The sequence below is a fragment of the Mustelus asterias genome, chromosome 6 (genome assembly GCF_964213995.1).
Source record: "Mustelus asterias chromosome 6, sMusAst1.hap1.1, whole genome shotgun sequence".
Classification (NCBI taxonomy): Eukaryota; Metazoa; Chordata; class Chondrichthyes; order Carcharhiniformes; family Triakidae; genus Mustelus; species Mustelus asterias.
Genome location: NC_135806.1, coordinates 85,020,847 through 85,046,064, shown reverse-complemented (window position 1 = coordinate 85,046,064; position 25,218 = coordinate 85,020,847). Strand labels below are relative to the sequence as shown.

The following is a 25,218-nucleotide window of genomic DNA, read 5'->3' as shown; positions in this document are numbered from 1 at the left end:
TTTGCCTTTTGTGATAGTGCTGTATATTTTTTCCTAGATTTGTTTGACTCTCAAAATTCCTTGAAGAGTGAGAAGTCCTGATATGGCATTAGGTAGCTGACACCTAAAGAAATGAAAAACTTTAATTGGAGCTGTCTTGTTTAAATCAGAGGTGAATGTAGGTTGATTTGAAATAGGTGTTTAAATTTTGATGGGAGAGGATTTGATAGCAATCGACTTTTCAATCATCATGGGAATATAGATGAGGTTAAATGTATAAGATATAAAATAGGATGAGAAATATAATGTTGGAGCTGGTTTCACCATTTAGTTAGATCATGGCTGATCTGCAGCTCAACTGAGGGGAGACGATGGCCGAGTGGTATTATCACTAGACTAGTAATCCAGAAACTCAGCTAATGCTCTGGGGACCTGGGTTCAAATCCTACCCTGGCAGGTGATGGAATTTGAATTCAAATAAAATATCTGGAATTAAGAATCTACTGATGACCATGAAACCATTGTTAATTGTCAGAAAAACCCACCTAGTTCACTATAATGTTCCTTAGGGAAGGAAATGTGCTCTGGTCTAAATGTGACTCCAGAGCCACAGCAAGGTGTTTGACTCTCAACTGCCCTCGGGCAACTAGGGATGGGCAATAAATACTGGCCGGCCAGCGACGCCCGTCCCCCACAAATGAATAAAAAACTACATTTATTAGCCTTGGATTCATATCCCTTGATTTCGTCGCTTTATAAAAAAGGGTCAATCTCAGTCTTGAAAATATGAATTGACCCAACATTTGCAGCCTTTTCGGGAAGAAAATTCCATCCGTCTATATCTTGTGTGAAATTGTGCTTCCTGATTTTGCTCCTGAATGATCCAGCTCCAACTTTAAGGTTCTGCCCCTTTTTTCTTGATTACCCCACTTGAGGAAACAGCATCTCTTTTTGTTAAATATCCTCAATTAGATCACCCCTCAATTTTAAAGTCAAGGGAATACAATCCACGTGTATGCAATCTGCTGTCATGATTTGACAAGAAGGTGGTGATGTAGTGATAATGTCACTGGGCTGGTAATCCAGACACCCAGGCAAATGCTCCGGGGACATGGGTTCAAATCCCACCATGGCAACTGGTGGAATTTAAATTCAGTTAATCTAGAATTACTGTTGGTCTTGACCATGATTGTTGTAAAAACATATTTGGTTTACTGATGTCCTTTAGGGACAGAAACCTGCCATCCTTACCCACCTGGCCTACAAATGACTGCAGACCCAGAGCGATTTGTTTGACTCGTAACTGCCCTCTGAAATGGCCCAGCAAACCACTCAGTTCAACAGCAATTTGGAAGGGCAACAAATGCTGGCCTTGCCAACGATGCTCACATCCCATGAAAGAATAAAGAAGCAAAAGCTTCTTAATTCCTGTTAATATTTTGGTAAATCTACTGTTCCCCTTCGAAGGTCACTAAATCCTTCCTGACGTGGTGCTCAAAATTGAACACAATACTTCAGATGGATCTAACTAAAGGCGCTCTATAACTGTGACGTAACTTTGCATTCCAACTCTCTTGAGATAAAGGTCAAAATTCCTCGTGCCTCTCCACATTAAGCATGTCGAACTGCTTATCCAACTGACATTTTAGTTTGGCAATACATTTCGCGATGGTATTTTCATCTGTGACTTTATAGGGTTAGCAATCTAAACAGTGTTTGGGCAATTTTTCATCACGTTGATTGTTAAGGTTGATTCTGATTATACAGTTGTTGAGGCAGGTGCCCTCTTTTCCCCACATTTCCATGTACATATTTCCCTTCGCTGGGCACTCACTCTCCATAACCATCTAGAAGAGGACCATTCCATCAATCAAGGATATATTATGTAACAAATTCTGTGAGAGACCAAACCTTCAAGATCATTTCTAGCTTCACATGGGCACATGAAGCTGCAAAGTTCTATAAATTTTATCGTCCTTGGGCTGTTTTTCCTTTTGTAATTGTATTGGAGTCAAAGCAATACCTGATGTAAATCCGGATAGTCTCAGATGATACAAGAGTCAAATCCTTATTAATTTGAAGCTCATTAATCCCAATGTATTTCACCTCAGTTGCTCCATTAAAGTTAATGTACAAAGTTTAAAATACATAGGAATTGGAAATCTATAGGAATTACTCAAATATGATTTTGATACAGAACAATAGTTATTGATTATCTGTTAGGCATGCGAAGTATGCAAAGTGGAAATTATCTAAGGTTGGTCGAATAATCTTGGTCTTTTGTAGAAACACTCAAGTCCAACTCTAAGCTTCTGATTATGTGTGTTATAAATATTAAAAGATTTGAAATTCTGAATTTTATTTGCAAAATATGGTGCACACAAACTGAGTAAGTTTTTAATTCTTAAATATAATACTTTGGATTTTGAGGTTAAAAACAGAAGCAAGTTGAACAGTAGCTTCCAGTATCCTCACGTCAGGGATTGTTGTTCAAGTTGCCCTGCTCCTGCAGAAGCTGCACTATAACTGTACCTCACCGAGACTCAACATTCAAATACATGCAACACATCAAGTTGGGGTACTTGAGTAATGGATAACCATTACATTAAGCAGAAAAAATTGGGGTTTGACCATTTAAGTGCAAGTGAATATTAACGCTAACTCTGTACTTTCAAACAACTCCTCTGGCATTGAAAATTAATTGTGAAGCCTCATTCCTTCAGATTTTAATTTCTGTTGGGGATTTAAACAACAGCGTTATGTTTTCTAAAACTTTTTAAAAATCTTTCTTAATCACATCTATCTTTACCTCTTTATTTCACTTTCTGTTCATAATTTGGCATTGAATGAATTATTCTAATTTTCTCTTCCAGAAGACATTTGAGTTTCCTCCTTTCTTGAGTACAGTGTCCATGTGAAAATGATTTAATGATTACTTCCTCTGACTTGTATTCTATTATTTTGAAAGTTTCTAGGTACATGTCATGCTGCACATCCACTTGGGAAAGTTTAGATTCCGTGTACTATGTTTTTGTACTTTTAACAGCCTGTGAGTTTTCTCTTCTCATACAGAATCTAACTGTACCTCAACAAATGTGGTTAAGGGGTCGTTATATAATGTCAATGAAAAATGTCAAAGATTATCATATTATGTGGAGTCTTGGAAAAACAATGCCCTTCTGTGAAATAGAGTAACTTTGCTAACTACTCTGTCAATGTAATAGACAGAAATTGCTGGAAACACTCAAGTCTGGCAGCATCAATGGAGATAGAAACCGCATTAGTGTTTCAAGACAAATGTGACTCCTCTTCACACCTCTATTTCTGCCTCCACATATACTGCCGGACCTACTGTGTATTTCCAACACTTGTTTTCATTTCAGATTTTTATTTCCTATTTCCAGCATTTGCAGTATTTTACTTTTACTCTTTCAATATGTCCTGCCACCTTCTGTGCCACAATCTGTGGACAGTGCCATTTAGTCAATATTGCCTTCCCTTACTCCTTTTCATTCCAAATGCATGTTGATTAGCGGTTGCAGCAACAGTTTTATGAAGGAGACAAAATAAATTTGCTGCAGCAAGTGCAGCAGAGGAGGGTTGTCCTGTTCTATCCTTCAATCCATCAGGTCAGCTGAAATGTCAGTCAGCAATCTTGGCAGGGAGTTATGGATTATGTCAATGCCAAAGTGTGCCCAGAAATGGGAATTAAATTTTGGAAAATATTCAATAACCATACCAGGAATGACAATGTAGGAAGCTGCACTGTGACCGTGTAATAACACACTGTGGAATGAACTGTTACTTATTATCTGTACTTACCAGCAGGAAGGTCTATATCCAAGTAAAAGTAAAATACTGTGGATGTTGGAATCTGAAACAGAAAATGCTGGAAAATCTCAGCAAGTCTGACAGCATTTGTGGAGAGTGAACAGAGTGGTTGAGTTTTGTGCAATTTTTTCCTTCTATCAAAAATATTATAATGCTATTTAAGAGGACCTCACTTTGAGATAAGCTGACAATTAAAAATAGGCATACGGTGATCAAAAAATGGCTTTGTAGGGGAATGCATATGCGAGAACCAATGTTAGAATTTTCTACACTGAAGGCCGTGGAGGCCAAGTCACTGAATATATTTAAGATGGAAATAGGTAAATTTCTAGACTTTAATGGTGTCGAGGGGTATGGGGCGAGTGTGGGTGTATGGCATTGAGATAGAGGATGAGCCATGATCATATTGGATGGTGGATCAAGCTTGAGGAAATGAATAACCTACTCCTGCGCCTATTTTCTATGTTTCTATTGCCCATCTTCTATGATAAGTATGGGCTTGATGGGCCAATGCTGCTTTGTTCCTCCTTTTCTTAAGTTCCTGTCGCTTCCCAGAGGCAGTGTAAAAAGATACATAATACTCATGGAGAGGCAGAATTCTACTTTGTAAAAGTAACAATAAACTTGGGACTTTCTAATCGTGTCTTCAGTGCAATTATGTGAGGTGTGATTTAAATATTGATATCAAAAGCTAAATTACTATTTAAGGGAAACCAACAGGAAGAAATTAAGCTAAAAACTAAATGTGTGATCATTATATGTCAAATGCTGTCAATAATTTACAATCTTGGAATCTGAAATGTGCACACTATAAACTCATTGTCAATTTTGTAACAAGCCATGTTCCAAAGAAAGAAGTGTTGCTAATATATTTGTATTTTTTAAACAGGTCAGTGTCTCGTTCAGGATGGCTGCATCAGCTTCATATGATCAGCTCCTGAAGCAGGTAGAGGCACTTAAAATGGAGAATTCAAATCTGCGACAGGAATTGGAGGACAACTCAAGCCATCTAACACAGCTAGAGACAGAGGCATTCAACATGAAGGTACATTTCAGTTTTGTGTAAAACTGAAGACCATCTTACACCTTGGGCAGACTTTCTTTGACAGTATGTTTTGTATTAGGCTTGTGACATATGAGTAGGTTGTCTTAGACTTTGCAAATTTTGATGTGGTTGAGTTTTGTGCAATTTTTTCCTTCTATCAAAAATATTATAATGCTATTTAAGAGGACCTCACTTTGAGATAAGCTGACAATTAAAAATAGGCACACGGTGATCAAAAAATGGCTTTGTAGGGGAATGCATATGCGAGATATGTACCTGGCAGTTTTGCATGTGCTGCACTGACGGCAGCCTGTCATATTTTTTGAGGCTGATGGGTGTTTTCATAATGCCAGCTTAGTATTACGGTTAACTAAAAGTGGCAATTGTTTCTTCTAATATAGAAATTCACAGCCTTGCTATTGCCATGGCCAAACTACCCTTTGAAGCGTTCTAGAATTTTGCCTTCATTTCTCCTCGTGAAATATTTTCACCCATCAGTCATCTTTGTGTGACAGCAACAGTCATGATGTTGTATTTTCCAGTTTGTGCATGTACCTCGTGTCTTAAAGTCATATAATTTGAAATTGTTCTGAGGTTAATTTATTTTTTGTTGATCACCTTTATCCTTCTGCAAAACTCCACTCTTGCATCTCTTCTCAAGCTTGAAGGATTCCCAACCTTTTCTCAACTCAAAGTTAGTTGAAAGTCAACCTCTTAGCCCTTCTTAGATCCACTTCCTTGACTTGCATAGCCCCTAGTTAGTACAATGCCATAAGTTGAAATATTTTCCCTTCTGTTTATATCTTGCACTTTGTTGCGTTGAATTAATTTACAATAATTTTGCCCTCTTCAAAAATTATCTTGGTGTTGGATACTTATACTGTCTACAAGGAGGATTCTGCACACGTGAGCTTACACAAGTGCTCATAGCTATATTCCCAGTTCATAGATTATTGAAGGTATTAAAGCCAGGATGAGAATATCTACTTCCACAAAACACCATAAATGTTACACTTAAATTTGTAAAGTTATATTCCATAATGTGTTAAACATAACATGCTGTAATAAGTCTCAGAAGGTCTCCAGGACATTTTGTGCCACTGTACAAGAGTCAGATCAGCATCTAATAATGGGTTTATTGAAGCCCAATAAAGTAGAAACAGGCATAAATCAGAGTGTAAGGAGATAGGGACTTTCTCACAGGGAGAATGAGGAAAATCATCAGTAATTTTTGTATATCAGAGATGTTAATTTGCAAAAGGAATTTATTCTGTTATCTGGCAGTTGGTCCAAGATGAAGCCAGCATTTCTCCAATTTGAATATTGGGAAGACAGAAGTGATTGAACTGAGTTTCAAATGTGTTTCATGACCACCACCAAAACTATTTACTTCTACTTCTGTAACAATGCCCATCTCTAGCCTTGCATCACTTCCACTGTAGCTGGAACCTTAAATCATGCTTTTGATGTCTTGAAAAATGATTTCTGCAATGTCCTAATGTGTTTGGCTCTTAAACCTTATTCTAGATTGGTTGACTAATATTTTAGATCACTCTTTAAGAATGTGTCCTAAATCCCGAAGAAGTTGATCCTCAATAATAAGAAAGCTTTCAGTAACAAATTCAGTAATGAACAGTTAATCACTTCTTTTGGGTGCAATTCTCACTGCTTGTATTTGTGCAAAGGCCAGTTTTCTGAAATGCATGATGGATGGAATAGTTGATTATAGTGGTATTGTTAATTATTTTGCCCGTGCTTTTCTTTCTATTGGTAACAATTTCCTTAAAATCCTATCCAAATTTATGGCTTCATTTGTTTTGGTTTTATACAAAACTGCTTGGAAACCATTTAGGAAGAAGTGAACAGTATGATAGTTGTTGACTAGAAGTTGTCAGGTTAACAGTTATTAATCTACTGTAGGAGACTTGTCCACTCCAATTATGTGGGGCCATATTTCAATTTTTTTCTCAATGAAGGGGCTAATGAGCATGTGTGAGAGTTTCTGTGAGTGTGTGTGTCTGCATTACTGCACCTACAGGCCTGTGGGTCCTCACCCCTCGCTTCTCAGCTCAATAGCGCACACTTCTCCCCAGATCTACACCCATCACCTTTCCTCTGGGCCCTGGAACATGCCATCCCACTAGTTGCTGTTAAACCAGTCAGTGGCTGGTTTTTTTCCTGCATTTGTTGTTGTTAGGCTCATGTTGTCTGTCCAACATTGTTTGGCAGGCCAGATTGAGAGGAGTCATGGACCTGATTCTGGCCCATGTTCTGCCTGTTGGACAAGCCTGTACTATAACATTGTGTTTTTATTTATGTACTTTTGATTTTATAAAATCAGGCTTTTGTGTTGACTGTTAAAATAAATATATATTCTATTATAAATGTTCCTTGTGGGTAGTGTTGTGATATGGATAAAAATAGTTATGAGATAATATGTTAGTGATGTGACAGTACTTTCATTTAATCTGAGTTTGAAAATTCTGAAAATATATTGCTGCGCTGGCACACTTAAGGCGCTGTTAAACCTTGTCATCAATGCCTGCATTTATTGACAGTAAGCTCCCAAGGTATGGAAAGTGGTCCACTTTGTCCAAGGACTCGATGTAGATTTTTATGACTGGCAGTGGGTTGGGTGGATGTTTAGAGTGCTATGTGGCAGGACAGTTTGACAGAGGATCTTTGTCTTTGGGATGTTTAGTGCAAGGCCCATGCTCTTGTATGCCTTGGTGAAAGAAGCTGGCTTGGAGCTCAGCCTCACGTGAGCGCAGACGCAAGCATTGTCTGTATATTGTAGTCCAATAACATCCTTGAATCTGGCCTGCAGATGGCGGAGGATGAACAGATTCCCATTTGTTCTGTAGTTTAGCTCCACTCCAGCAGGGAGCTTGCTGAGGATGAGATGGAGCATTGCAGCAAGAGAAATAAGAACGTTGGTGCTTTCTGAAAAATAATGTTGTTGGGCAAGATAAATAGAGATGAATTTAGATGTTGCATTTGAAGAAAGACTATTAAATTCATCATTTAAAAATTTTTCAGAACAACTTTTCTCAGTCTCAATTATAATTAAAGTTTATTTTTATCTTCCACTTTTAAAAAGGATAAAAGTGGTTCCTCTTCTTTAGTTACCATATAATCTGCTGCTTATTAAATAAAGTTTGTGGGATTTTTGTTTTATTGAAAACTCATTAAGTACCTGCAAATTGTGCATTCTGGCCACTGGCTTCCCACAAAGATAAACATGCATATGGACCCAGATAGAGGGGTGTGGGTTAAACAGTTCAGTAAAAGAATCCCTTTCTTATGTCAGTGTATATTTTATAAGGAAGGTAAATTTCTAAGATGAAGAAGAACAAGTGTACTTACAACAGATGTCAAGTGTATAATAAAACCAAAAACCAACTGAATTTAGAAGATTGAGAAGAAAATTGAAAATTCAAGTAACAAAGAGAAGAGTCATACAGTTTCTCTCTCCACAGATGCAGCCAGACCTGCTGAGTTTGTCCAGCATTTTCTATTTTTATAACAAAAGAGAGAGCATGAAAAGAGACTGGCAGTTAATGTAAAATGGAATCCAAAAGTCTTCTATTGGCAGAAAAATAGTAAAAGGAGGCATGGAGTCGATTGTGGACCCACAAGAAGATTTTCAAATGGAGGCAGGGGCATGGCTGAGGTATAAATGCATACTTTGTAGAATCATAGCCTTTACCAAGAAAAGTGCTGCTGCGCAGGTGATGGTGAAAGGTGGTAATTCAGACACTTGAAGTATTTAAAATTAGCAAGGAGGGGATATTGGATAGGCTGTATGTACTCAAAGTTGATTAAGGACCAGGACTGGATGAGGTGCATCCAAGGGTACTGTGGAAAATGAGGATGGAAACTGCAGAGGCACTGCCTGTAATTTTCCAATCTTCCTTTGACTTGGAGGTGTGGTTCCAGAGGACTGGCAAATTGCAAGTGTTAGGAACATAAGAACATAGGAATTCGGAGCAGGACTAGCCCTTCAAGCCCACTTTGCCATTTTACAACAGTGTGACTGATTTTTTAAAAGTTTATTTATTACTGTCACAAATAAGCTTGCATTAACACTACAACGAAGTACTGTGAAAATCCCCTAGTTGCCACACTCCAGCAGCTATTTGAGTACACAGAGAGAATTTAGCGTGGCCAATACACCTGACTAGCACATCTTTCGGACCGTGGGAGGAAACCGGAAAACCCACGTAGACACGGGGAGAACGTGCAGACTCCATACAGACAGGGACCTTAGCTGGGAATTGAACCTGAGTCCCTGGTGCTGAGAGGCAGCAGTGCTAACTATTGTGCCTTAGTGCCACCTAATCCTGATCTGAACTCCACTTCCCTGCCTGCTCCTCAAAGCCTTTTATCCTGCTTTTCATCAGAAACATATTTATTTATTTCTTGAATCTATTGATTGATTCTGCCTCGACTGCACTCTGGGACAGCGCAGAGTCGCTGAGCAGAAACTGATAGCCAAGTTCCGCACACATGAGGACGGCCTAAACCGGGATGTTGGATTTATGTCACATTATCAGTAACCCCCACAGCTTGCCTCCTGGGCTTGCAGAATCTCACTAGCTGTTCTGTCTGGAGACAATACACATCTCTTTAACCTGTGTTTAATGCTCCCTCCACCCACATTGTCTGTACCTTTAAGACCTGGCTGGCTTTAGGGATTCGCATTCTAATCAGTATTCTGTAACTTGATGTTGTGTCGCTGTGCACTGTTTGAAAGCACATTTCCACTCCATCTGACGAAGGAGCAGCGCTCCGAAAGCTTATGGTATTTGCTACCAAATAAACCTGTTGGACTTTAACCTGGTGTTGTGAGACTTCTTACTGTGTTCACCCCAGTCCAACGCCGGCATCTCCACATCAGTGAGGTTCCACAGATTCACAACCACCTGAGTAGTAATTTCTCCTCCTCCTCAGTTTTGAACTTACCTTTTCTCACCCTCTGTCTATGACCTCTCGTTCTAGACTGTCCCACAAGGGGGAATATCTATTCAACATCCACCTCATCAATCCTCTTTAATATTTCATATACCTTGATCAGATCTCCCCCCCCCCCCCCAATTCTTCTGAACTCCAGCGAGTACAAGTCCAAGCTATCCAACCGTTCCTCGTACAACAGCCCTTTCAGCCCTGGCATTGATCAATGTGTTCAATGAAGGATATAAATAAAAGCCCAGCAACTACAAGCCATTCAGTTTAAGCACATGGTTTGAGAGGTCCATTAAGTCCATTAATTTGGGACAAAATTAAGAGTTACTTGGGCAAATGTGGGTTAAAGAATGCCGTAAGAAGTCTCACAACACCAGGTTAAAGTGCAACAGGTTTATTTGGTAGCACAAGCCCCAAGCTTTTGGAGCACTGCCCCTTCATCAGGTGAGTGGGAGTTGTATTCACAAACAGGGCATATAAAGACACAAACTCAATTTACAAGATAATGGTTAGAATGTGAGTCTTTACAGGTAATCAAGTCTTAAAGGTACAGACAATGTGAGTGGAGAGAGGGTTAAGCACAGGTTAAAGAGATGTGTATTGTCTCCAGCCAGGGCAGTGTTCTCTTCCTGTTGGGGAACACTTCAGCAGTCACGGGCATTCAGCCTCTGATCTTCGGGTAAGCGTTCTCCAAGGCGGCCTTCATGGCACACGACAACGCAGAGTCACTGAGCAGAAACTGATAGCCAAGTTCCGCACACATGAGGATGGCCTCAACTGGGATCTTGGGTTCATGTCACACTATCTGTAACCCCCACGACTTGCCTGGGCTTGCAAAATCTCACTAACTGTCCTGGCTGGAGACAATACACATCTCTTTAACCTGTGCTTAACACTCTCTCCACGCACATTGTCTGTACCTTTAAGACTTGATTACCTGTAAAGATTCGCATTCTAACCATTATCTTGTAAATTGAGTTTGTGTCTTTATATGCCCTGTTTGTGAACACAACTCCCACTCATCTGATGAAGGGGCAGCGCTCCGAAAGCTTGTGGCTTGTGCTACCAAATAAACCTGTTGGACTTTAACCTGGTGTTGTGAGACTTTTTACTGTGCTTACTCCAGTCCAATGCCGGCATCTCCACATTAAAGAATGCCAGCATGGATTTGTTGAGGGAAAACTGTCTGCAACTTAAGATTTTTTGATGAGGTAACAGGTATGATGCGGGTACATAGACTCCCAAAAGACTTTTGATATAGTACTGCACAACAGAGTTGTGAGCAAAATTAGAGCTAGTGGAATAAAAGAGACAGTGGCATCATAGACACAAAATTTATCAAGTGACAGGAAATCAGTAATGTTTAATGATTGCAGGATGTTTATAGAGACATTCCCAAAGTGTTGGTAGTAGGGCACCTGCTCATGACCTAGACCTTGGTGTTCAAGGCAGAATTTGCAGGTGATATGAAACTTGGAAGCATTATTTATTTATTAGTCACAAGTAAGGCTTACATTAACACTGCACCTAACCAGCACATCTTTCAGACTGTCAATTTTGAAGAAGATAGTATCGAACTTCTAAAGAGCTGGGTGGACAAATGGCAGATTCAACTTAATGCACAGAGGTGTAAAGTGAATCATTTTGTTAGGAAGAACACAGAGACACAATATAAAATAAAGAGTACAATTCTAAAGGGGGCAAAAGGACCTTAGTCTATATTTGCATAAATCATTGAATGTGGCAGGACAGGTTAAGAGAACAGTTGATAAAGCATATGGCATTCTGAGCTTTATCAAGAGGGACATTAAATGCAGCAGCAAGGAAATTTAATAAACTTGTACAAAACACTGCTTTGACCCCAACTGGAATTTTGCATTCAGCTCTGTGCACCACGCTTTCGGAAAGATGTGAAGGCATTCGAGATGGTGCAGAAAAGATTCGCACAAAAGGAACTTGAGGACTTTCTTGATCTCAATGCAGCATACAATGCTAGCATTCTGGTCTCCTTGTCAAAATCTCATGAATTCTCCCTTCATAAGTTACTGATGCCATCGAGATGGATAATTCAGAGTGCACATGGGTGATGAGGCAAGCGCCTGGAGGAAGCAGTCCACTGGGCTTCCCCAGGGAACTGCTCTAGCCTCAACCCTTTTCAATCTCTGTCTAAACAATCTGCCTCCAACATTGTCTCGGAAGTTCATCAATGTTGAAAATATCTGCTGTGCCTCTCGGGCTCGGACATTTTCTAAACTGGAGACAGTACTAAACAACGATGTTGCAAAGCTGGCCAACTGCTACAAGACATGCTGCCTACAGCCCTACAACAGCAAACGAATCTCAAGTTTATTCCATCTCCACAATTGCCAGTATCAAGAGGAAGCTCAACATATCTTGAATGGCAAGAGACTGAATCGTAAACAACTTCTCATTTTGTTATAAAAACAGAAAATGCTGTAAAACCTCAGCAGGTCTGACAGTATCTGTGGAGAGAGAATAGAGCCCAGCACCATCCATTTTCAGGGCTAGTTGATTAGGTGAGTTGTTACACACTCCTTAGCAGATTTTGATTTCCATGGCCATCGTTCTGCTTACACTAACCCTGTGAGTAATATCTACAATATGCACTACAGCAACTCACCAAACCTACTTCTACAACTGACTTCTAAACCCGCAGCCTCTACCACCTGGAACGGTAGGGCAGCAACGTATGGGAACGCCATATGGGAGCAAGTTACCCTCCCAGCCACACACCATCCTGACTTGGTACTATATCACCATTCCCATGCTATCATTGGGTCAAAATCCTGGAACTCCCTTTTTAACAGCATTGTAGGTGTATACCTAGGCCACATGTTCTGCAGCTGTTCAAAAAGGCAGCTCGCCACCACCTTCTCAAGGGGCAATTGAGGGCACACAACAAATGTTGTCCTTGCCAGTGACACTTAACTTCTGAGAAACAATACTTTAAAAATAGTTGCAAATGCCGGAAAAGGTATGAATTACTCTGAGAAGATCACCTCCTGGCCCTTAAGTTTTTCTCAAAAGTCACTAGATGATTGCTGCTATAGTGCTATTTGAAAACCTCAGCACCATTCAGGACAGACCAGTTTGCTTGGTTGATGCCCTCCCACTAGACTTAAATATTCATCCAACTCAACACCTGCATACTGTAGTGTGTATGATTTGTATTTTGCATTATAGTAATGGACCAAGGATATTTCAATAATGAACTCTATTCCCAAAGAGAACAAAAGCAACATTGTCATGGGAGCAGAATCTTGTCCAGATATCTATGTAAGCTACACAGCATCCTGACATGGGTATATGTCATAATTTATTGTCACTGAGTCAGAATCAAGAAAGTCCCTACATAATATCACTGCAGGAGCACCATAATCACAAAGTTTTAAGCAGTTTGAGAAGTTAGTCCATTGGCATCTTCTCAAAGCAATTCGGAACTAATTCCTGAAGAAGCAATTCAATTTAACATTTTTTTTATTCCTTTGATTCCCTTTCCTCCACCATTGATGCCCTTATTCTCAATAAAGCCAGCTTCGACAGTCCCTGTCATGCCCTTTTCTTTGCTCCATCAAACCTAAGATGCACAGGCTGGAGCATATCTTGTGCAGGGCTGATTTAGCTATCCTTCGCCATATCTGATTGGACCACATTGAGCACTATTGGGCTCCAAATCCCTTCTGCTCAAACTGTTCACTATCCTGGGAGCATCATGAAGAGCAAAGAGACCATTGACTTATTTTCTCCACTGCAAACTGTCTCCTTAAACCCCACTTTCCTTGCAACTTTTTATTCATTCGTGGGACATGGGCATCGCTGGCTGGCCAGCATTTATTGCCCATCCCTAGTTGTCAGAGGACAATTGAGTGTCAACCACATTGCAATGCCTCTGAAGTCACATGTACGCCAGACCAGGTAAGGATGGCAGCTTTCCTTCCGTAAAGGACATTAGTGAAGCAGATGGGTTTTTCCGACAATTGGCAATAATTTTATGGTCATCAGTAGATTCTTAATTCCAGATTTTTAAATTGAATTTAGATTCTACCATCTGCCATAGTGGGATTTGAACCCAGATCCCCAGAACATTAGCTGAGTTTCTGGATTAATAATCTTGCGATAATACGACTAGGCCATCACTTCCCCCCAGTAAAGAGCTCATGAATGAATTTCAGTCACTTGAAACTGGGATTTACCCTTCCCTAGCATTCTTTTTCTCTGTTCTCACTTCTTGACCTTGCCCAAGCTCAATTTGTCTCACTGATCCATCTCCTGCTTTCTTGACACCCATTGCCTCTGAATTGCTAACAGCCCAATTTCCCTTCCTGGTCACCTTGCTAGTCAGCAGAAAACTTGCAAAGAGAAAGTTAGAATCCATAGAATCCCTGCAGTGCAGAAAGAAGCCACTTGGCCCATCGAATCTGCACCGACTTTCTGGCAGAGTCTCTTATCCAGGCCCTCCTGCCCTATCCCATAACCCCACACATTTGCCATGGCCAATCCACCTAACCTGCACATCTTTGGACTGAGAGGAAATCGGAGCACCTGGAGGAAACCCACACAGACTCGGGAAGAACATTCTTGTAAAAACCCTCAACTATCCTCAGAGTGCCATTCTTAACCATCCAAAGATGTGCGGGTTAGGTTGATTGGCCAGGTTAGAGATTGTCCCTTGGTGTCCTGAGATGCGTAGGTTAGAGGGGTTAGCGGGTGGATGTGTGGGGGTGGGGCCTGGGTGGGATTGTAGTCGGTGCGGACTCGATGGGCCGAATGGCCTCCTTCTGCACTGTAGGGTTTCTATGATTCTATGAATTGTAACAAGAGAATCTCCAACAACTGTTTCTCCTGTATTGTTGATTCCAGATTTCTCCCCAGGATCTGTCCTTGATGATCTCCTATTCCTTATTTAATGTTTTTCATAGTGATATTATTTGCAGACATGATGCCAGTTCCCATGTTTTTATTAACAGTATGCAGCTTCATCTCGCTGTGGAAAGATGCATTCCCAGTGACCAATTTTGGATATGCTACAATCTCCTCCAGTGAAACAGTGGGTAAACTAAAACTACTGTTTATAATCCTTGCTACAAGTGCTGTCACATTGTTACTGATTCTATCCCCTTTCATGGCTATTGTTTCGGATTTAATTGCACTAGTTTTTGGTCAAGGTATTTTTTCATAAGAGTTACAGAATAGTCCAAAACCAAATCTTTAAGAGGAACAAAATATCCAGAATGCTCAAAAGCTTTTTTTAAAATCAAAATTCACTATCATGTGGCTGTAAACAACTATTGTGTAAGCCAGAAGCAGCACAAGTTGAAAGAGGAACTGGGCACAAAGCTGCCTGCTGTAAATCAGCTCAACAAACATGGACTTTCGGACAGGGAAGGTTTAGGATCTGCAACTCTCTACAAAATCATGTGGCAGTGATTAACTAAAATATAAATCCATTTTAAAATATCAGCTAAAAAAGATTGGACAATCCTCATTTTCAACCCAGTGCAACTCTCTGTAAACTGCAGTTCCATACCCTTTTGCCCAATTAACTGGCTTGTTTTCGTGGTCAACTACAAAGTGATAAACAAGGCTGAAGAAGCTGACCATTTGTGCAACTTAGATTTAGCATTCTCTTGTACCCAGAAGGAAGCAAGAACTTGCATGTACCTCGTGCCTTATCACAAATTTGGGGCACCTCACAACCAATGGGTTGTTTTTGAAAGGCAACCACTGTAAATAGGAAAACACAGTCACTAATTTGCATATGGCAAAGTCCCTCAAAATACAGATGAATTAATGACCAGATAATCTGCGATGGTTTTGATAATACAACATTATAACAGTAGGATATAGTAAAGTACAATCTGTTTGATTGCTCTCTCTTCATGCCACCACCTCCCCCAGGATAATGAAGAACATGCCCAGGAGGTTTTCAAAACTTCTCATATCTTGTAACAAATATCTATGTTCCATTAGTAGTTAGTCATTGTAGCTGTCAGCTACTAAGTATCACATAGATTAGTGTCTGTAAAAAAAATTCAGAAAACAGGCCCTTTGGTTCACATAGCCCATGTTGCTGTTTACCCTCCAAACAAGCAATTGGATCTAACCATGTTTGCTTACCCTTTTTCCATATCCCTTCAGTGCTTTTTCTTTTATTCACTTATCCTTTAAAAAAAACCTGCCTCAACCACTAATACCAGAAGTGAATTTGATAGCTTAACAACTCTCTCTAAATTACTTTCTCATGCCCTCTAAATCTCTCCGAATCATTGAATCCCTACAGTGCAGAAGAAGACCATTTGGCCCATCGAGCCTGCACTGACAACAATCCCACCCAGGCCCTAGCGTAACCCCATGTATTTAACCTGCTAATCCCCCAGCCCGCACATCTTTAGCATGTGGGAGGAAACCGGAGCACCCGGAGGAAACCCATCCAGACATGGGGAGAACACAGTCACCCAAGGCCGGAATTGAACCCGGGTCCCTGGTTCTGAGAGGCAGCAGTGCGAAACACTGTGCCACCGTGCCGCCCTCTTCATTTAATCATATATATATGGCTGCTTGTTTTTGGCAACTATAGTAAACGGTCAGCTTCTATTCACCCATCAAGAAACTGTTGCAAACCATATGACTTATCAAGCCTCAAGACCGTATAATTTTACAACTCCAAGTTTGAACAACTAATGGATTAAGATCAGAGGAAAAATAACAGTTAGCCAACCTGACAATATTTCAAGACTACAGACTAGCTTCTTTTAAAAAGTGTCTTTAAAGTTTAAACAATACAGCTATGTGGTGAGGTGATGGCCTAGTCATATTATCGCTAAACTATTAATCAAGAAACTCAGCTAATGTTCTGGGGTCCCGGGTTCGAAGCCCATCACGGCAGATGGTGGATTTTGAGGACTCTGCGTCTGTACTCGTTGGAATTTAGAAGGATGAGGAGGGATCTTATTGAAACTTACAGGATACTGCGAGGCCTGGATAGGGTGGACGTGGAAAGGATGTTTCCACTACTAGGAAAAGCTAGAACCAGAGGGCACAATCTCAGGCTGAAGGGATGATCCTTTAAAACAGAGATGAGGAGGAATTTCTTCAGCCAGAGAGTGGCAAATCTGTGGAACTCTTTGCCGCAGAAGGCTGTGGAGGCCAGGTCATTGAGTGTCTTTAAGACAGAGATAGATAGGTTCTTGATTAATAAGGGGATCAGGGGTGATGGGGAAAAGGCAGGAGAATGGGGATAAGAGAAATATCAGCCATGATTGAATGGCGGAGCAGACTCGATGGGCCGAGTGGCCTAATTCTGCTCCTATGTCTTATGGTCTTATGAATTTAACAAAATAAATCTGGAATTAAGAATCTACTGATGACATGAAACCATTGTCGATTGTTGGAAAAACCCATCTGGTTCACTAATGTTCTTTAGGGAAGGAAATCTTCCATCTTTACCTGATCTGGCCTACATGTGACTCCAGAGCCACAGCAATGTGGTTGACTCTCAACTGCCCTCCAAGAGCAACTAGGGATGGGCAATAAATGCTGGCCCGCCAATGATGCCCATGTCCCACAAATTAATTAAAAATAAAATAAGCTTTTAAAATCTGCCTTGAAAAGCATTTTGCATTCCTTATAGTCTCCAGGAGTAATTTGTTAATAGAAATATATTATTTTAAAATTAAAATATTCTAATTTACTCATTTGAAAAGCTTTAAAATCAGGAAGAGTAAAGTCTGGAAGTACAAGCTAGGCCAGGCCGCATCTGTAAGGAAAACAAGAGTAGGTTGACATTTTAGACCTTAAAACGTTTATTGAGGAAAAATGGCAAGTTCCTTGTATGAAATGGTTTAGTTGCCTTGTCCAAAAGTGCATTATATCTTTTTCAATGTCCATTACAAAGTTGGATTAAATGGCCTACTTTATTGAATGCCTAATAAATTGACGAGTTACATTGTGTGATCCCACGCTGCGTATGTGGCAGCTGTTGTCCTCTAGGCTAAAGCAGTGAAGTGGAAGTAAACTTGCTGAAAAGGTTTCCCAGCCATTTTTGCTAATTTACTGGCAGTCACTCAACACCGGAAAAATGTGCATGTATACAAACAGCTTTCCTCCTTTTCTTGTTCTTGATTTTTTTTTAGGATAGTATGATCTGTATCATTCTGGAACAGATGCTTTATTTAGAAACAATCCATTTTTAGGCAGTTGTTCTCGGATAGAACACGACTATAAAAATATTTTCCTGCTTTTTATTGTATGAGCACACGTTTTATGCTCCATTTATCAAAACTCATAACTCCCTAAGTATTTGCATGTGTTCCTAAGAACATCTGTAAATTCCTAAGTGGGAATAATATGCTCATTTAATCACCTTCCTTAAATACTCATGTTATAACAATTTTCATGTTTATATGTTGGGAAATTCTATAAAATGTGTGGCAACTATACATGTGATCGGGACTGTCGATGTGAAAATTATTTTTCTGATTTCTTCCTTTGCAAAATGGATCTTTATTTTTAGTTGAAAGATGCATAAGAAGGTGGCAGTCAGGTTTATGTCTGCATGCAGCAAAGTTTTAATATTGTTACGTTAGAAACTTGTGATTGGTAGCCATTTTTACATATGCTTTCAGGCACTTAATACATAAGGTGTGGCATGCAATATAACATAGTGCATTATTCATAGTACGTCATTGCATCTGATGTTGATTATTGTTTGACGTCTGTTATAAATTATGTTGATAACTCAGCAATGTTGTTTCTTTCACATGATACAAAATTTAATTTAAGTAATATCAATTACAGTAATTGTATTCTGAGGAATCATTCCGTTACAGCCTTAATCTTAACTAAATTGGATCAAATGTGTGCTACAATGTGCATTTTTTTCTGATTATACTTCAATGAAGCTCCTTGGGATGCTTTCCTATGTTAAGGCATAAATGCAAGTTGTTTTTGGTTTGAGCGTATTTAATTTTATTCTGTTAATTTGAAAAATAAAACATATTTTATGTTCAATGGATTTATTTTATTAATAGCTTGCCTGTGCTGAATATCATACATTATGTCTCAGCCTTTGTTCAATGGTAGCAGTCTTCCTTCTGAGACACACAGTTGTGTTCAAGTTCCAGCCTGAGAATTGAAGCACATGTTCAAGGCTGACACCGAAGTGCAGGTCTGAGGGAGTTCTGCATTGTCAGAGATCTGATATTATGGATCAGATGTTAAACTGAGACATGTCTGCCCTCTGTTCGAAGAATGTGTGACACTATTTGAAGAAAAATAAGTGGAGCTGTTGAGTGTCCTAGCCAATATTTGTCCCTTAAACAACAGTAAAATGAAGTACCTCTTCCTATTTATCTCAATGCTGTTTTGTGGAATCCTACTGTGCGCAAATTTGCTACCATGCTGTTTATGTTACTATAATAACTATTACAATAACTATACTTCAAAAGTTATTCATTGGCTGTGAATTGCAGTGGGAATTCCAGAGGACTTGAAAGGTACTATATAAATTTTGATATGTTGAAATTAAATCCAAACAATAACTATTCTTAATTCCAATTAAATTTTCCATTTTCACTCAAGTGCCAGATTGTTATTAAACCAGCAAAATGTTTTATTACCAGAAACAACTCCATATCTGAACATACATTTTCATTTATGCAATAAAGAACAGAAGCGGTATATTACTGAATTGGTTTGTATGTTATATTAGCTAAGATCATTTTGTTGATAGATATTGCCCTAGTGACCTGGAGGTTTCCTCCTTGAGTGCCATCTACCAGTTGTACTGGAAGCTACACCCATTTTATCAATGTCAGGTAACGTCCAAGTATCCTAATCTCATCAGAATAAGCCCAAATTTAAAATGAGCATAAAAGATCATAGGTCACTAGAATAGTTGGGACCAAAGGAAACAACAGGGCCACACCAGTACATTTCTTTGAATCTTAAAACTAAACATTTCCACTCCTTTCATTGTCGTCCATGCACTTAAGGCACAACATTTTAAGAAAATGCAATTGGGTTAATTTTCAATTTCTAACGTGGTATATTTTGCCAGCAACACACAATAGAGAGCATTTCTAAGTGAGATTAAAATCTTTCAAAGTGGTATTAAAATTGCCGCTTCCTGCTACACCTGAAAATCTGAATGTAACGTTGAAAGATCTCTGCTGACCCCTTCCTGAAACAAGCACATTCTAGAGGCTTAATGGATCAACATGAAACATTTAGGAGATGGGCATGTTATAGTTAGGCAAGTAATGCATTCATGCCCTGACTTACATGAATGTTTAGGTCATGTAATTAATTTCCATCCGGGTGACATATATAACAGGCTGACACTCCAGTGCAACCCTGTTGGTGTTGCTATCATTTAAATGAGACATTAAACCAAGGCTGCATCCATCCTTTTAAGGTGGATGTTAAAGATCTTTTGGCACTATTTCAAAGAAAAGCAGAGGAGTTCTTCTCAGAGTCCTGACCAATATTTATCCCCCTCTCAATGTCACAAAAATAGATTTATCTGATTATTATCACATTGAGAGAACTTGCTGTGCACAAAACTGGCTGCTGTGTTTCCTACTGCGGTTACTAAATTTCAAAAGTGCTTCATTGCATGTAAGGCACTGTGGGGCACCCTGAGATTGTGCAAGGCTATTTAAATGTAAATTCTTTCTTTCTGGTTAGCAGCAAGGAGCATTGGTCTTGGTCCATTTTTCTCACACTCATCTTTCCTGCTACCGGCCTCTTTTCTATGGAGAATAAGCAAAATTGTAATTGCTTGTAGTGATTGACAGCCTGAGGTTTGTGGTTAAGAATCAAATGCTCAACATTCTGAAATGCTGGGGCAACCCTCTGTATCAGGCATGAAAGGATTGAAATTGAATGCAACTCTCAGAACTTAATATAAATGATTAAAGGCTTTTTACATTTAAAAAAAATCACTGTAATCCTAACTAATATGGTTTTATCGACTTGTAAGTTTCCATAGCTGCGACAGCTTGGACTGGGTTTTACTTCCAGCATTGCCTTTTATGGGTCTAAAGAATTGAACAGAAGCTACTTAATGTCACAGAAATTCAGATCTGTAAAATGGCTTCAGTATTCTTGATGCTTCAGTCGATAATATGTTCCTATCATATGCAGTTTTATAGTTCAAATCATGTAAGATAATGTTTGAGGGCTTTACAAAGGAGGGAGCAGGAAGTGCATCAAGGCCAAAAATGCAGCCAGAAAAAGGTTCTTAAGTTTCATAAGGAAGGAACAAGATAACAATGTTTTTGGAAGGGAGTTCTGAAGAGCAGACAAATTAGTTGCATAGAAATAAAGATGTTACAATTGAATACAGAATGTTCAGCTCAATCTTCTTAGCCTCAATGTAACCAAATAGTTAATTTCTCTCTTTCAATTTCATTTCCTTCATCCATCTAGTCAACTAATCACGAATTTTAAGAATTTCTGTTTTATTGCCTTGTATTGCATTGTTCTAACAAAAGAGAAACCAATTTTTAAAGCCTGCCTAGCCTCGTGTCAGGTCGTTTGAGTGAATCAGCATTGTATCCCCCTCCAAATCCTCAATAAGCTTTCAGTCATGTGGAGCACTACTATATAAGCAGCTCAACTAAGGTCATGTTATGGTAAAACCAACCAATGGGATAGGCAAAGAAAAACCTGTTTTTGACCCACTCCTCCAAACAACAACTTCTTCAGTCTGCCCTCTCACCATCCCAGTGGTCACTCTTGGATTTGTTTTCTCTTCTGCACACACGTTAAGCCTAACTAGCATGACCTCAGAAATATTCCCCAGCAGGAGCAGGATTTTCATTCAGTCAACTTTTCCCTTAGTCAGCATGCATTCTGATTCACCCTTTCTGTTTTTGCCCAAGTCTGCTTACTCTAAAATCAGGCTCTGGATATTACGAATCATTCCCAACACAGTTGTATGCATTCTTTTTGCTCAGCTGAATGAAAGGGTTTGGGGAATTCAGCAGGACACAAATTTCAATCCAAGCCAAGAGTGAGAGCATCGAGAACATGCTGTAACACCAACTGGCTTTGACAAAGGGTTATCTGGACTCGAAATGTCAGCCCTTTGCTCTCCTTATAGATGCTGCCAGACCTGCTGAGATTTTCCAGCATTTTTCTCTTTTGGTTTTTAAAAATTGTTCATGGGATGTGGGAAGGGTTGTTGGCTGGGGCAGCATTTGTTACCCATCCCTGAGGGCGTTTCAGAGTCAGTCACATTTCTGTGGATTTGGAGTCACCATACCTACCCAACAACAACTTGCATTTATATAACATACAGTAAAACTATCTATGGGGCTTCATGGAAACATCAACAGACAGAGTTTGACACCGATTTACAAGGAGCTATTATGGCAAAAGGTTTGGTTAGAAGTGGTTTTGAGCATAGATTTGGGGAGGGAATTCTAGAGCTCCAGCTTTGGCAGCTGAAGATTCAGCCATCAGTTGTGGGGTCATCAAAATTAGGGGTATGTAAAAGGTCAGAATTAAAGGAATTCAGAGATCTTGAAGGGCTGGATCACCTCATTCTTGCATACTCTAGACTGTTTAGGAGTACCTTGCACTTCATTTAATGGATAGTAGAAGCCTGTAACTCCCTGAAATAGCTTTGAGGCTTAGTTAAGTAAAAATTGCAGAACTGAGATTGATAGATTTTTGTGAGGTAGGTATTAAGGGATTTGGAACCATGGTGGATAAATTTAATTTAGAATAGTGTTCAGCCTTGATTTAATTCAATGACAGAACAGTCTCAAGCAGCTCAATGGCCTACTCCTGTTCCTGGGTTCCTCTGTTGTACAGCCTTTCTCACTCTTTTCTACTCCTTTCTCTGACCCTTTCGCATACTCTCATGTGCTCTCACATTCATTCTCTCTTCTGCGCACATGTGCATACTGACTCACACGCGAACAAATTGAGAAAATGCAGCAATGTTTTTTTAACTAATATATTAATTACATATCTTAAGTATTTAATGTTTTTTATTGCTTTGTATTTTTAGTCATTATTTTGTTTTTACTGGAGATCTGCTGCCCTCTGTTGGAATTCAAGTTTTAAGCAGCCTTGGATGAAATTCTTAAGTTTTGCTTTCACTGAACATTGATGGTTATTCTCCCATTCTCACATCCTTTATGCAACTACTAGCACCTTCTCCTGCCATTAATGCTTCCTTTCTTATAACCTACACATCTTTATTGCAATCTCTCCTTGCTCCCACCAGTCACTGACTTTCTACTCTGTTCCAGCTGCTCTGCCCCTTTCTTTGCTTTATTCTTTCATGGCCTGTGGGTGTCACTGGGCCAGCATTTGTTGCCCATCCCTAATTGCCTCTTGAACCGAGTGGCTTGCTGTGTGTCTGGAGTCACATGTAGGCCAGACTGGGTAAGGATGGCAGATTTCCTTCCCGAAAGGACATTAGTAAACCAGGTGAGTTGTTACGACAATCAACAATTTTTTAATGGTAATAATTAGATTTTTAATTCCAGATTTTTTTTATTGCATTCAAATTTCACCATCTGCTGTGGTGGGATTTGAACCTGGGTTTCTAGAGCATTACCCTGAGTTTCTGGATTACATAGAAACTAGAAGCAAGAGTAGGCCATTCAGCCCTTCGAGCCAGCGACATAGAACCATGCCAATCCCTCTCCGTGTACGGTATATAATTCATCACTTTTTTCCTCTCTTGTTCTGAAGAAGTCACATGAATGCAAAACATGAACTCAACTTCTCTCTTCACAGATGCTGTCAAATCTGCTGAGTTTTTTCAGCATTTTCTGTTTTTGCTTCAGATTCCAGCATGTGCAGTATTTTGCTTTTATTTTGCTTGTATTGTATTGGGTGAAGTCATTTTGTCTCTCTGTCCAGTTACAATTAAAGCATGGCTCTTGAGGTCAGAATTTCCACAGTTCCATCAATTTCAAGATTATTCACCTTTTAGATGTTGTGAAGATGTAAGAAGAGTATTTCAGTCTGGTCCAAAGGTCTTGATAGCATCCAGAATCCATTTGCTGGCACTGAGGCAAAACAACATAAAATACTGCAGATGACAGAAATTTGAAATAAAAACAAAAACTGTTGGACATGCTCAGCAAGTTTGTCATATCCATGGAGAGAAAAACAGTAAACATTTCAGGTATATTGTTAGTATTTGGGCGGGGGTGGGGGGCGGAGTTGTGGGAGAGCATGGTAACATAATGGTTATGTTGCTGGACTAGTAATCCGGTGTACTAGAGCAAAAAACCTTGATGAACAAGAGTTTAAACCACATCAATGCAGGTTGAGATTTAAGTTCAATTTCTTATGAATTTAGAAATGTAACAACAAAATCAGGACTAAAACTGACCATGAAATGAAGCTGTTGGATTGTCGTGCAGGTGTATCAAAACCAGTCCAGATGACTGACTGTGGGAACACCTTTTCCCATGGACTACAATGGTTCATGAGGAATGCCCACCAGATTCTCAGGGCAACTTGATATGGGCATAAATGCCAGCTTTGCCAGTGATTCCACATGTGGAGAATTTGTTTATTTTAAAATCAAAGCAATATCCACAATTTGCTGTTAACAGACATTATTATTTTGTGCCAGTGATTTTCCCTGAGAAAAAGGGAGGATGCTTATAAGCAGCGTTTTGCACAGTAAGTTGCATGGAACACTGTCCGAATTATACTATGTAACACAAAATCTTGCAAAGATAGAGCTGTGTTTAAGCTGTCCAATTATTTTAAAATAATGAATTGTTGAATTGATACAAGTAAATGTACCTTGAAGTCACTCATTTAATTATTGTTTGGTAAAGGAAGTTTACAGATTATGTATCCAGAATATATATATATTATTGCTGCAAGTGTTCAGTGTACATCAGTTTGTTTTGTTTTAACCTATCTGGAAGGTGATGTTTGTTTTTCTTTTATTCGTTCATGTTACGTTGTATTGTTTGCAGCATCAGCATTTATTGTCCATCCTTAATTAGCCATCAAGAAGGTAGTGGTTCACCCCCACCTGGTACTGCCACAGTCCCTAGGGTAAAAGTAGCCTCCTGTTTGCTTAGATAGGGAGTTCCGTGCTTTTGATCCAGCAGTGATGAAGGAACAGCAATATATTTCTAAATTAGGAATAGTGTTTTCCATGTGTCTGCTGCCTTTGTCTTCATAGATCACGAGATTGGGAGGTGCGGTGGAAGGAGTCTTGGCAAGTTGTTGCACTGCATTTTACATATAGATGGGACACATTGTAGCCACTGGTGTGGAAAGTTTGGATTTTAAAGTAGTGCTTTATGGAGTGCTAACCAAGTCAGCTGCTGTATCTTGGATACTGTTGAGGATTGAATGGTGTGGAATTTGCACTAGGCAAGTGA

At 39.5% G+C, this 25,218-nt stretch overlaps 1 protein-coding gene across 4 annotated transcripts in view; it reads left to right on the top strand.

Annotated features, from left to right (window-relative positions):
* apc (APC regulator of WNT signaling pathway) overlaps window positions 1-25,218 on the top strand; it is a 187,815-nt gene that overhangs the window by 53,493 nt on the left and 109,104 nt on the right. For all 4 annotated transcript variants that reach the window (XM_078214663.1, XM_078214662.1, XM_078214660.1 and 1 more), the window contains exon 2: window positions 4,700-4,855. Coding sequence is in view for 2 of the 4 variants with exons in the window: in XM_078214660.1 (XP_078070786.1) it covers window positions 4,718-4,855 (138 nt within the window). In the remaining 2 variants the exon portion in view is untranslated. The remainder of the gene's footprint in view (window positions 1-4,699; window positions 4,856-25,218) is intronic.